The following is a 14310-nucleotide window of genomic DNA, read 5'->3' on the forward strand; positions in this document are numbered from 1 at the left end:
AAAAATGAAATCAGTACTGTACATATTTTATTGGTATCTGCATACATATGAATGTAAATGCTTAGAATTTGCAAACTGAATACCTGGTTACCTCTGGGAAGAGATAGAGGAGACTAGGATTGATTATATCAGATGAGGTATAAAAGAAGAATTATTTGGATGGTGGTCTCAGACTCTTCAGCCATATTTATAAAGTTGGAAATGCAAGAAAAGCCTATTTTCTTGTATAACTTGTTATTTAAATTAATTTTTAAAAATCCAAACAACAGAAATCTTCATGTGAATGAGTCTTAGGCTATTAAAAGAGGTAGCAAGTGGGAATCATTAATACATAATCGATCTGTTTTATCCTCAAACAACTCTTACCTAAAGATGAGGAAATAGAGAAACTAAGATGCTATAGTAATAAACTAATATAACTGTACAGTGAGATAAGTGATTTGAGGATCTACGAAGGTACCAGGACACATCCCTTGCAAATGACAAGGGCTTTTCCATGCAAACTATGTCTGCATATATATTTGCCAGACACCTAGAACATGAAGTATTATGTCAATATGGCGTAAACCCCTCCCCAGATCCAAATGCACCCAGCACTCCATTCTTTTATGAACACGGAATTATTTGGGAGATCATAGGAATAACTTTGTTGTTTTATACAATCACTATGCATATTGTGTAGACCTGCTACTCTGCCACAGACACCTTCATACACACTCTAGGATGGAAATAGAAGGTAGACAAAGTAGATAAGGAGTCTGCATACGAGTGTGTGTGTGTGTGTGTGTGTGTGTGTGATGAATGTAGGCATATGGAAAAGATCATGCCACATGGCTATTCTCATGTAGGCTGATAGGTAATTGCCAACTGTTGCATGGCAGCTATTTAGTGAGGTATTATCTCTTTATTCCTTTAGATATGGCTTTCAGTCGATGGCGGCAGCACCTTTCAATTAGTAGCTGACTTTCATGGTGATATCATAAAGAAGTCTTTTCATAGTTTTTATACATCAGCTATTACTTTTGTTTCTCAACGTGGAAAGGTTTACTTGACAAAGGCAGGTAAGGAATTTGCTTTCACTGGTGTAAGCATTACATGTGGCCCAGGATTAGAAGATATATGAAAAATCTGCTGTATTAATTAACTAATCCTAAGATCTCAAAACTATTAGGGGTGATGGATTTGTAGGATCTATAGAAGTAGTATCCTATGGATAGCCCTAAAGAAAGACAACACTAGGTCACCATGCTATGTTCTCATTTACCATTTCAGAAACATTTTACTGTCCCAAAAGCCAAATAATAACAGTTGCCACTTGTCAAGCTACAATTGTGCTCAACATGTTACAAATATCATCTCATTCGATATTCACAACAACCTTGCTGAAGTTCGTAATGTTAGCTTACTTTTGCTGATTACACTGATACAACTGACACACAACTAGTAATGGTGGAGTTGTGAGAATGATGCACTGCTCTCATCGCTTTCATTTGGTAATCTTGTGCTTTCATTGATCAACTCTATATAGTTCCTATCAGTGTTTGCATAGCAAAAGAAGTAGCTAATTTTTAAGTATAATTGTACTTCTTAACTAACAAATACTGATTTTACATATTCATGGGGTACAAAGCACTATTTTGATACATATAATGTAGAGTGATCAGATCAGGGTAATTAGCATTTCTGTCATCTCAAATATTTATCATTTCTTTGTATTGGGAATGTTCAATATCCTCTTCCTAGCTATTTGAAACTATATAACATATTAGTGTTAACTATGCCATCCTCCAGTAGTATAGAACACTAAAATTTATTCTTCCTATCTGGCTGTAATTCTGAACCCTTTAGCAAATCTCAAAACAGTTAATATTGATTGACCTTAATGACAGTTGCCCACTCCTTTCCAACTCAGTTGAATTTTGCTAACCAGCCTAGGACCCTAGAGTGATAAAGGGACATGATTCTCAATTTATTTCTATATGTTCGTGACCTGCATTTTCATTTTATTTTGTCATTCTATTATTGAGTCGTTGAGATCTTGTTTTGTTGAATTTAGTTTATTAATATTTTTTGAGCAGAATATGGAAGTAAATTTACCTCTTCTCTTGGGATATGCTTTGTCTCAACTTGATTCTTTTTATCTTTTACATGCTGTTAGTTTCTTCATTCTCTTCCCTTCCTTTTTTAAAAAAATTTTATTCTTAATTTTTGTGGGTACATAGTAGGTATATAAATTTATGGGATACATTAGATATTTTGATACAGGCATACACTGTGCAATAATCATATCAGGGTAAATGGGGTATCCATCACATTAAGAATTTATCCTTTCTTTGTGTTACAAACATTCAAATTATATTCTTCCAGTTATTTTAAAATGTACAATAAATTATTATTGACTGTAATCACTCTGTTGTGCTGTCAAATACTAGATCTTATTTGTTCTATGTGATGATATTTTTGTACCCATTAACCATCGCCATTCTCCCCCTACATAATGCCCCACTACCCTTCCCAGCCTCTGGTAACCATTATTCTACTCTCTATGTCTGTGAGTTCAATTTTTAAAATATTTAGTTCCCTCAAATAAGTGAGAACATGCAAACTCTGTCTTTCTGTCCCTGGCATATTTTACTTAACATAATGTCCTCCAGTTCCAATCATGTTGTTGCAAATGACAGGATCTCATTCTTTTTTATGGCTGAGTAGTAGTACTCCATTGTGTATATGTACCATATTTTCTTTATTCATTGATCTGTTGATGGACACTTAGGCTGCTTCCAAATCTTCACTATTGTGAATAGTGCTACAATAAACATGGGAGTGTAGCTATCTCTTCAATATACTGATCTCTTTTTGGGGGGTATATCCTAGCAATGGGGTTGCTGGATCATATGGTAGCTCTATTTTTAGTTTTCTGAGGAACCTCCAAATTTTTCTTCATAGTACTAATGTACTCTCTATTGTACTAATTTATACTCCCACCAACAGTGTACAATCTCCATATCCTCACCAGCATTCATTATTGCCTGTCTTTTCGATAAAAGCTCTTTTAACTGGGATGAGATGATAATCTCATTGTAGTTTTGATTTGTATTTCTCTGATGGTCAGTGATATTGAGCACCTTTTCATACGCCTGTTTGCCATTTGTATGTCATCTTTTGAGAAATGTCTATTCAGATTTTTTGTCCATTTTAAAATCAGATTGTTAGTTTTTTCCTATTGAGTTGTTTGAGCTTTTTATATATTCTAGTTACTAATTCCTTGTCAGATGAGTAGTTTGCAAATATTTTCTCCTGTTCTGTGGATTGTCTCTTCACTTTGTTGATTGTTTCTTTTGCTGTGCAGAAGCTCTTTAACTTGATGTGATTCCATTTGTCCATTTTTGCTTTGGTTGCCTGTGTTTGTGGGATATTACTCAAGAAATCTTTGCCTAGATTAATGTCCTGGATAGTTTCCTCAAAGTTTTCTTTTAGTCATTTTATGGTTTTTAGATTTAAGTCTTTAATCCATTTTGATTTGATTTTTGTGTGTGGAGAAAGAGGTCTAGTTTCATTCTTCTGCACATGGATATCTTCTGCATATGGATATGGATGGCCTAACATATATTCTATTTATTTCAGAATGATCTATGTGCTGAGGAGAAGAGCATGCATTCTGCAGCCATTGGTTGAAATGTTCTGTAAATATCTATTAGGTCCATATAGTCTACAGTGCAGATTAAGTTCAATGTTTCTTATTTGATTTTCTGTCTGGATGACCTGTCCAGAGAGAAAATCACGTCCAAAGGTGAACATGGGTTGTTGAAATCTCCAACAGTTATTGTATTGGGATCTGTTTCTCTCCTTAGCTCTAATAATATTTACTTTCTGTATCTGAGTGCTCCAGCATTGAGTGTATATGTATTTATAGTTTTTATTTCCTCTTGCTGAATTGACCCCTTTATCATTATGTAATGACCTTCTTTGTCTCTTTCTATAGTTTTTATCTTGAAATCTATTTTGTCTGATATAAGTATAGCAACTTCTGCTCTTTTTTGGTTTCCACTTGCATGGAATATATTTTTCCATCTCTTTATTTTCAGTCTATGTGTGTCTTTATAGGTGAAGTGTGTTTCTTGTAGGCAACAGATCACTGGGACTTTTAAAAAAAAAATCCATTCAGGCACTCTACGTCTTTTGATTGGAGAGTTTAGTCCATTTACATTAAATGTTGTTATTGATAAGTAAGAACTTACTCTTGACATTTAGTTAATTTTTTTCTGGTTGTTTTGTGGTCTTCCCTTCCTTCTCTTTCCTTCCTATCTTCCTTTTAGTGAAGACAATTTTCTCTGGTAGCATGTTTTAATTTCTGTCTTCAAGCTCACTGATTTTTTATTCCACTTGATCAATTCTTCTATTAATTTCTTGCTTTTATTTTTTGTATAACTGTTGTATGTTTTTAAATTCTAGGTTACCGTAATATCTTATAACCCATTATTTTAAACTGACATATCTTGAAAAGTTGTTGTAGTTATTATATTTGATCAGTGTGTCTTTTAGTTTTTCTACTCAAGATATGAGTTTACACACCATAATTAACATGTTATAATATTCTGTATGTTTCTGTGTACTTACTATGACCAGTGAGTTTTGTACCTTCAGATGATTTCTTATTGCTCATTAATATCGTTTTATTTATGCTTGAAGTATTCCCTTTAGCATTTCTTATATGGCAGGTCTGGTGTTGATGAAATACCTCAGGTTTCTTTTTTTATCTGGGAAAGTGTTTCTTTTTCATGTTTGAAGGATATTTTTGCCAGATATACCATTCTAGGATAAAAGTTTTAAAAAACATATGTCATGCCACTCTCTCCTGGCCTGTAAGGTTTCCACTGAAAAGTCTGCTGCCAGATGTGTTGGGGCTCCTTTGTATGTTATTGTTTCTTTTCTCTTGCTGCTTTTAGGATCCTTTTTTCATCCTTGACCTTTGGGAGTTTCATTATTAAATGCCTTGAGGTAATCTTCTTTGGCTTAAATCTGTTTGGTGTTCTGTTACCTTCTTGTACTTGAATATTGATATCTTTCTCTAAGTTTGGGAAGTTCTCTGTTATTACTCCTTTGAATAAATGTTCAATCCCTATCTCTTTCTCTATCTCCTCTTTGAGGCCAATAACTCTTAGATTTGCCCTTTTGAGGCTATTTTCTAGATTTTACAAGCATGCTTCATTCCTTTTTATTCTTTTTTCTTTCATCTCCTCTAATTGTGCATTTTTAACTGGGCTATCTTCAAGCTCATTAATTCTTTATTCCGCTTTATCAATTCTGCTGTTAAGAGACTCTGATAATTCTTCAGTATGTCAATTACGTTTTTCAGCTCCAGAATTCTGCTTGATTCTTTTTAATTGTTTCAATCTCTTTGTTATATTTATCTGACAGGCTGGATTCCTTCTCTGTATTATCTTGAATTTCCTTGAGTTTTCTCAAAACAGCTATTTTGAATTCTCTGTCTGAAAGGTCACATATCTCTGTCTCTCCAAGATTGGTCTCTGGTGCCTTATTTTGTTCCTTTGGTGAGGTCATGTTCCCCTGGATGATCTTGATGCTTCTGGACATTGATTGGTGTCTGGGGATTAAAGAGTTTGGTATTTATTGTAATCTTCACAGTCTGGGCTTGTTCATACCTATCCTTCTTGGGAAAGCTTTCCAAGTATTCAAAGGGACTTGAGTGTTGTGATCTAAGTCTTTGCTCACTGTAGCTGAATCTGCATTAGGAGGTACCTCAAGCCCAGTAATGCTTTGGCTATTGCCAACTTGTAGAAGTACTGCCTTGGTGGTCTTGTGTAAGATCCAGGAGAACTCCCTGTATTACCAAGAAGAGACTTTTGTTATCTTACCTTACTTTCCACCAAACAAATAGTGTCTCTTTCTCTGTGCTAAGCTGCCTGGAGCTAGGGCAGGGGTGATGCAAGCACCCCTGTAGCCACCACCACTAGGACTGCACTGGGTCAAACCCAAAGCCAGCACAGCACTGGGTCTTGCCCAAGGCCCACAGTGCCCACTGCCTGGCTACTACCTATGTTTACTCTAGGCCCAAGAGCTCTATAGTCATCAGGTGATGAGTCCAGCCAGGGTTATGATCTTCACTTCAGGGCAGTGAGTTGCCCCCAGCCCCAGCTAGGTCCAGAGATGCCATCTGGGAGCCAAGGAAGTTGAGACCCTTAGAGTCTATGTGGTATTCTATTCTACTGTGGCTAAGCTGGCATCCAAGCTGCAAGACAAAGTCTTTCCCATTCTTCCCTCCTTTATCCTGAAGCAGAGCAGTCTTTCTCCATGGCCACCACCACCCCAAGCCCATGGCAATTACCTCCTGCTACCGCCGCTATTCACTCAAGGTCCAAGGACTCTTCAGTCAGCTTCTGGTGAATGCTGCCAGTCCTGGGTTTCTCCTTTCAGGGCAGTGGCCACACTCTGGCCCAGGGCAGGTTTAGAAATGCCACCCAAGAGCCAAGTACTGGAATCAGAGACCCCAGGAGCCCACTTCATGCATTGTCCACTGTGGCCAAGCTGGTACCCAAGCTGATTTCTGGTTCTTATAAAGGTGCTTTCTTGTGTTCATCATTGTTCAATTTGATGTTCTGCAGGGATGGATAATCACTGGAGGCTCTATTCAGCCATCTTGCTCTGCCTCCTCTCTATAATCCCTCCCTTTCTAATCTTCCCTACTCCCCTCCTCTACTCACCCACCTCCTTCTTTATCCCTTTTCCTTCCTTCTTCTTCTATTCCTCCCACTCTTCCTGTTTCCATCAAGTTCATCATTAAAGATGCAGCACTGGTCAGATCTTCTATTTGCTCTAACATAGTGTAAGTGAATTATTCTTGAGACCCATCTGCTTCACCTCATTTAGATAGGACTTGGACCCATTTTCTCAACTCAGTGAAGTGCCTTGGAAAGTGGTAAACCTGGTTTCACTCATGAGGGTTTGATTTTTCCCTTTACTTTTCCTTTTGATATCTTCTCATCCACTGTCACCTTCTTATATGGTTTGGCTGTGTCCTCACCCAAATCTCAACTTGAATTGTATCTCCCAGAATTCCCACATGTTATGGGAGGGACCCAGGGGGAGGTAATCAAATCATGCAGGCTGGTTTTTCCTGCACTATTCTCATGATAGTGAATAAGTCTCACGAAATCTGATGGGTTTATAAGGGGTTTCCGCTTTTGCTTCTTCCTCATTTCTCTCTTGCTGCAACCATGTAAGAAGTGCCTTTCACCGTCTGTCATGATTGTGAGACCTTCCCCAGCCATGCGGAATTATAAGTCTAATTAAATGTCTTTCTTTTGTAAATTGCCCAGTCTCAGGCATGTCTTCATCAGCAGCATGAAAAGGGACCAGTATGCCTTCTTACTTGTTAGGAGGGTATTACCGAGAGTCTTTAGGATTTTGTTGATTTACCTTCCTTCTCTCAATGTTGCCTCAACAACGAACTGTTATAGATTATTGGGTAAGTTTTGAGATTGAGGTAGACTTGGAAATATCTTATTAGGTCTAACAGGAATTAGAAAAACACTGTCACCAAGACAAGACAGAGGCTGTGTTTGTTTGTTTTTAACACACAGCATTTTTTATTGTACAGTTTAAAACCAGTTTCTTCTGATCTTCAGTCTCTGATATGATTTTAAATGACAAATTTCTGAAGGTTTCTGACATAACTTCAAAAAGCATGGTTTTGTAGGCCTCAATATTTTGTCCTTGATGTTCACCAGCAAAAGCAGTTTTACAGTTATAGAATCTCCTCTATTGGTCCTTCCTTGTTTGAGGATAAAGAGAGACCACAAAATCCTGATTCTATTTCTCCAGATCTTCACCACTCAGTTTATTTATTCTCTATTCTGTCAATAAAGCTTTTGTTTAACTTATGTTAGTATCAGGATTAATCCTTGTGGTCTATATGTCTGAATCGTGTGTTGAGACAGCAGCTGTGTCAACCTAAGATTCTGGTGATCACGCATCATATGATTGTGAAATAAATGAAAGTGATCATGAATATTGTTAGGAGCACAATGTGGAACATTTCCAGTATTCCAGAAAGCTCCCTCTTGCCTCTTGCCATATATATATATATATTTTTTTTTTTCCGAGACAGAGTCTTGCTCTGTTGCCCAGACTGGGGTGCAGTGGCATGATTTCAGCTCACTGCAACCTCCGCCTCCCGAGTTCAAGTGATTCTCCTGCCTCAGCCTCCCAAGTAGCTGGGATTACAGGTACCCAGGCTGGTCTCAAACTCCTGACCTCAAGTGATCTGCCCATGTAGGCCTCCCAAACTGTTGGGATTACAGGCATGAGCCACTGCGCCCAGCCTAATGGTATTTCACTGAAAATTTAGTTTGCATGAGTAATAATGTTAAGCACATTTTCATGTGTTCATTTTTATATCCTTTTTTGCAAATTCTTTTCAAGTCTTTTTTGAATGAAGTTTTGATTTGAGTTACTTTTCTTGCTGCTTCTATGAGATTTTAATGTATTATGGGTATGATTTTTTGTTAGAAATATGACTTGGAAATATCTTCTTGTAATTAGTGGCTTGTCTTATTTACCTTCTTCATGGTATCTTTTGAACAAAATTTATTAATTTTTGAAAGCTCAATTGATCAATCTTTCCTTTTATGGTTAACACTTTTTACTTCTTGTATTCTATTTAAGAATTCTTTGCCTATCCCAAAGCTATGAAGATATTCTCCTGTTTTCATCTGGAAATTGATTGTTTTAGATTTCATATATAGATCAAATGTAAAATCTCTAATTTTGTATATGTTATGAAGTGAAGTTCATTTTTTTCCCATATGACTACCAGAGCCTCTACTCTGGCCTTGAATTGAATATTCATCTTAAGCTTTTCTTTTTGCTTTTGTAAGCCCTCCAATATATCCATGAAAGTCATGCTACCCCACAATCTTTGTAAAAACCATGGTTGTCATTGTAATCAACTGTAGCTACTCCACTGGACCACCTCAAGTCTTGCCCTCCACAGACACTGCATCCCACACTCGCCACAGAGATAATTTGAGTAATTGTGAAGCCCTTGCTTGCTATGGTTTGCCAGGCATAAGTGGTCATCTGTTCACTCATTAAGTATGTAAGCAGCTCAGTCCCAGAATTCCACCTCTATATTCTATGCCCTAGGGACATGTAAGTAAAAACACCTTATCAGTTTTAGACTATGCAGGAAACATAATTCCACTCAGGTGTTTTACCAGAAGAAGCTTTATAAGGAGACTATTTGCAGAGGGCAGACATGGTTAAAGGGAGCAACAGTGATACTAAAATATCTAGAGACTTGCAATGGAAGAAAGATGTTACAATCTCTTTGCTTAGAGGGATAAGATAGATAGATGGCATTACTAAAGCCCAGTCAAAGCTGGAATGGAGTAGGGACCACCCTTTAAGAGGTGTAGTCTAGGAAGCTCACAGCCACCACAGAACCACACCACCAAAGCAAGAAGAAAGAGGGTGAAAACTACCTTAACTTCTGTTTCCTTCCCCTTTCTTAACTCCTGCTGCTGCATTTCATTTGCCAAGCCCAATCAGGAGTCAACTGGAAACAGCACAAAGATTGCAGTTCATAGAAATCAGTCTTCCATTGCACCAAACAGGAAGGAGAAAGTCTGAGAGTGGATCTGGAGGAATGGCCAAATAGAGAATAAAAAGTGCATTTTGTTAAATAAAAACCAAAATAGACCTAGGAAGATGTTGGAAACAGCAAAAATAACACCTAAGAAAACTAAATTGTCAATAAAAATTATAAAATATTTAAAATTATAAACTATAGAAACATACCCAGATATAAAATGAACAAATAAGTGGAGAAAATCTAAAATAATAAATATAGATGCTAAGGATTCAGAAACTGCAAAATTGCAGGAATTTCTAGTGATGGACAAAAACTGTGGCTGTATGTTTCTCTCTTTTATCTACAGTTCCTGGCATAGTATAGCCCTCTGATAGAAATGGGTGGGTGGGTGGATGGATGGATGGATAAATACAAAAAATAGAAAGAACAAAGGAAACCAAAATCAATAATGACATTAATTTTTTGAACTAAAAGCAAAACAAACCAATACTAAAAGCAGAAACACTCTTCTGAATTATTTGAAATGGAAAATGTAAATCAATTTTAAAGAAACAAATATCAAGCCAGCCTTGGATTCTTCTGCTGCAACCGTTTGCATATTCTAATATAGAACCTCCAAAAAAATTAGTTTCACGTAAGAATTTGGAACCAACTTAACTCATTATTCATATTCATATTCATTTTCTAAAAGAGAATGTAAAATTCTTCTACAACAAATTATGGTGATTCCTTCCGTGACACTGGCTTTACTGATAAATATAGGTCCTATTGCTTTGTTTTATTCTCTGCACCCACAATAACTTTGTTTGAAAGCATTTTAAGCAGCAATAAAACTCAACATATATTGCACCAATGATCTAGGAAGCTCAATTAAAGTGATGACAGTATAAATAACTGAGGCAAAGTAGGCAATTGACCACACCACTATGGTTTGAGTGCCCTCTGGCTGACAACGATTGTAAGACACATCAATTATAAGACGTGTCTCAATTTCTAAGCTGTTAACATGTGAAACAAGCATTTCTTGCCATATTTATCCACAAAATATGGCATATTGAACCTTAGCAATTACATCAGCAAAGTTTTGCTACTGAAAAGCTCACGGGAGCATAAGAAAAAACCTGACTACGTGTGACTCAGAGGAAATAATTATGAATATTATTGACCAAAAAATAAAAACACAGTTGGAGACTTTCAGAACTGCATGATAAAATAATCAATAATTTAAAAGACAAGAGGAATAACAAAAAGTTAAAACCAAAAAGCCAAAGTTTTGCCATCCCTAAAAGGCAATCCAAAATCCTATCTGTTTATCTGAGTATAACTTTACATGGAATTAGGAATTTTTCTGGAATCCTTTATTGTGATCATTCACAGAATTTTTAAAAATGTGCATGCTGGCGGGTGTCTGTAATCCCAGCTATTTGGGAGGCTGAAGCAGGAGAACCACTTGAACCCGGGAGGCAGAGGTTATAGTGAGCCAAGTTCGTGCCACTGCGCTCCAGCCTGGGTGACAAGCAAGACTCTGTCTCAAAAATAAAAAAAAGTGTGTACAATATAAGTCTTAAAAAACAAAAGAAGACTAGATGTGTGACTCATACTTGTAATTCCAGAACTTTGGGAGGCCAAGGCAGGAGCATCGCTTGAGCGCAGGAGGTCAAGAGCAGCCGGGGCAACAATGTCTACACACACACACATATATATACATTTAAGTTTGTGTATATGTATTAAAGCAAGGGAGACAGAACAACCCATAAAAATAGACATGAAAAAGAGAAAAGAAGACATACCAGAAAATGTACAAAGTATAAAATAGAATAACCAAAAGTGGAGCTGGTCTGCAGTTATCACCATAAATTTTACAGATTCATTTACTCAACAGCATTGATTGAGTACCTCGTATATGCCAGGTATTGTTCCAATCACTAAGGGTACAGCAGTCTCTTTTCCTGTGGAACTTACACACTTGTCAGAAAAGACTGATAATTAACAAATAAACCAAAATAGGCTGTATGTAAGATAAATGCTACACAGGAAAAAAAAAAAAAAAGGCGAGATAGGTGAATAGGAAGTGCCAGGTGAAGCATTTGTTGTGTTGTGTGGTGTAGCATGTATTGTAGTCTTGGTGAGCAGCCCTGAAGCAGATGAGGGAATGAGCAGATATTGGAGGTAATCTACATTTCTCAATTAAAGACAGAGTCTTATTTTGGATTTTAAAATCTTAAAATATATTGCCAGGAGTGAAAAACTTAAAGCTAAAGTGGAGAGAAAAAAAATATGAATGAAGATTTGAACAACTGTGCCAAACACACTGGGAGAGAAAGCAGAGGCAGTAATGTTCATATTCACACGCAGAGCAAGAGTTTTAGGCTGAAAGTATTCAATAAACAAAGTTCTTTCTGTGATAAAATATAAATAGTAAAATTATATCATATTGAATCAATGCTCTAAAATAATACAAGATATGTAAATATACAAAAATGAACTATAAGGAACATAAGAAGAAATCAACTGAAGTGCCAAAGTAGAATACATTTGAAATTGACAGTGTTAAATCTTTAATATATGAAGATCAAGATAAGACTATAAGGGAACATTCCATGTAGAGGAATTAAGTGTTGAAATATAGGGCACATGTAGTATACTACAGCTAAATTTCCTAGGGATGACTCATTGATGATGAGAGCAGGGAGGTAAATGAACCCAGTTTTCCATTTGAGTCAAGCTAAAGAATTTCATCATGCCATTAAAAGATTATTAATATAATCATAGTTGTATTTTAGAAAGATCATATAGGGGAATATACTGGAAAATGTAAGATTTTGTTAAATCCAAGGGAAGTCGTTTCCAGACTCTGTGTCACTACAGAATCTATTCACTGAAGTAGGGGAAGAAACAAACAGAGGGGATGTTTAATTAAGAGATCTAGAGGAAAATAAGTTAGGTTTCTCTAGTAGTGGTTTCTCTTCCTATTACCAGCAAATCAGATTCCTGAAGAGGTAAGATTTTAGGCCAAGTGATATGTTGATAAAAGGCTATTTTAAAAGTTTCAGTGTGATGATGAGGGTCTGGATTAGAAAAGTGGCCACAAGTATGAAGAAAACAATGACAAATTATGAATGAAACCAGTGGGAGTTTGTGAAGGATTGGCTGTGAAATAGGAGGAAGTGGGTATAGTCAAGAGTTACACATAGGGCAGCTGGATAAGTAATGATACAATGAACATCATCCACAGAACACAGTATCTATTTCCAGTTGTGGCATCACTTTGCTGCTGAGAATAATTTAACAAAACACTTAGAAAAATTATTTTCTAAATTGATAACCTGAAAAGCTAATAGAAACAACCAGGCCAAACTCTAAGGGAAAACAAAACCTTGGTGATATGGTTTGGCTGTGTCCCCAACCAAAGCTCACCTTGAATTGTAGCTCCCATAATCCCCACATGTTGTGGGAGGGACCTGGTGGGAGGTAATTTAATCATGGGGGCAGGCCTTTCCCATGCTGTTCTGGTGACAGTGAATAAGTCTCACAAGATCTAATGGTTTTATAAAGCTTATCCCCTGCATAAGCTCTCTTGCCTGCCACCATGTAAGATGTGACTTTGCTCCTCATTTGCCTTCAGCCATGATTGTGAGGCCTCCCCAACCCATGTGAAACTGTGAGTCAATTAAATCTCTTTCTTTTATAAATTACCCAGTCTCAGGTATGTCTTTATTAGCAGCATGAAAACAGGCTAATACACTTGGAGAGGTAAACAGGGCACACAGTACCAAAGTCCTTTTGACCTGAAGAGATTTACAAATTCCTGCAAACTTAGACTTTGAATTTGGCGGACTAATGAAGAGTTATGGCCCTGAGTCTACCCAGGTAGTGAGAATAATAGATGGTGTGCCCCACCATACACCAGAACCCCTAAGGGCTCTACCCTTAGGACAAAGATGAATCAGAGGTAAATCCATACACACTCACACATATCCCCAAGGAATACAACAAAGTCATCTTGTTAAGTGGGTAGGAAAAGAAAAAGAGAGAAAACTCCGTCTGAGAGGTTATGGCCATTGGAAGGCCTCTGTAAGATTTGCAGCCCTGATTTGCATTGTCTGGGATTACAGGTGCCCACCACCACACCCAGCTAATTTTTGTATTTTTAGTAGAGACGAGGTTTCACCGTGTTGGCCGGGCTGGTGTTGACCTCCTGACCTTAGGTGATCTGCCCACCTCCGCCTCCCAAAGTGTTGGGATTGCAGGCGTGAGCCACTGCTCCCAGCCATTCATGATTTTTTAAACAAACACTTATCAAAGCAAGAATAGAATGTAACTTCTTGATTAAGAGTATCTAGGGGGGAAAGAAGCTATAGCAAATATCCAATCAGATTTTCTAGTAACACACGAAAAGCTTTTGCTATGTCATCTACCACTACCTCTATTCATCATTGTATTGGAGGGCTGAATTAGTCTAGACAAGCAAGAACAATATATTAAAAGTGTAAGGTTGGAGAGTAAGGAGCCCAGCTATTCCTGTAACAGATTATCTAATTGTGGAGATAGACAACCTCAGGCTCGTGTAGCTGGAGCAGAGTAAGCATTGCAGAAAGTCATAGAAGATAAGGTCAGAGAGGTACTGGAATTCAGACCACGGTGGCCCTTGGAGGGCATTGCAAGGACTTTGACTCTTACTGAGAAAGAGGTTGAAG

The 14310-nt window shown here is 37.1% G+C and overlaps 1 protein-coding gene across 1 annotated transcript in view; it reads left to right on the top strand.

Annotated features, from left to right (window-relative positions):
* CATSPERB (catsper channel auxiliary subunit beta) overlaps positions 1-14310 on the top strand; it is a 158749-nt gene that overhangs the window by 75952 nt on the left and 68487 nt on the right. Inside the window, exon 15 of the mRNA XM_011991778.1 lies at positions 917-1061. Within this exon, the coding sequence (XP_011847168.1) occupies positions 917-1061 (145 nt within the window). The remainder of the gene's footprint in view (positions 1-916; positions 1062-14310) is intronic.

Source organism: Mandrillus leucophaeus, unplaced genomic scaffold (genome assembly GCF_000951045.1).
Source record: "Mandrillus leucophaeus isolate KB7577 unplaced genomic scaffold, Mleu.le_1.0 Scaffold4, whole genome shotgun sequence".
In the NCBI taxonomy this organism is placed as follows: Eukaryota; Metazoa; Chordata; class Mammalia; order Primates; family Cercopithecidae; genus Mandrillus; species Mandrillus leucophaeus.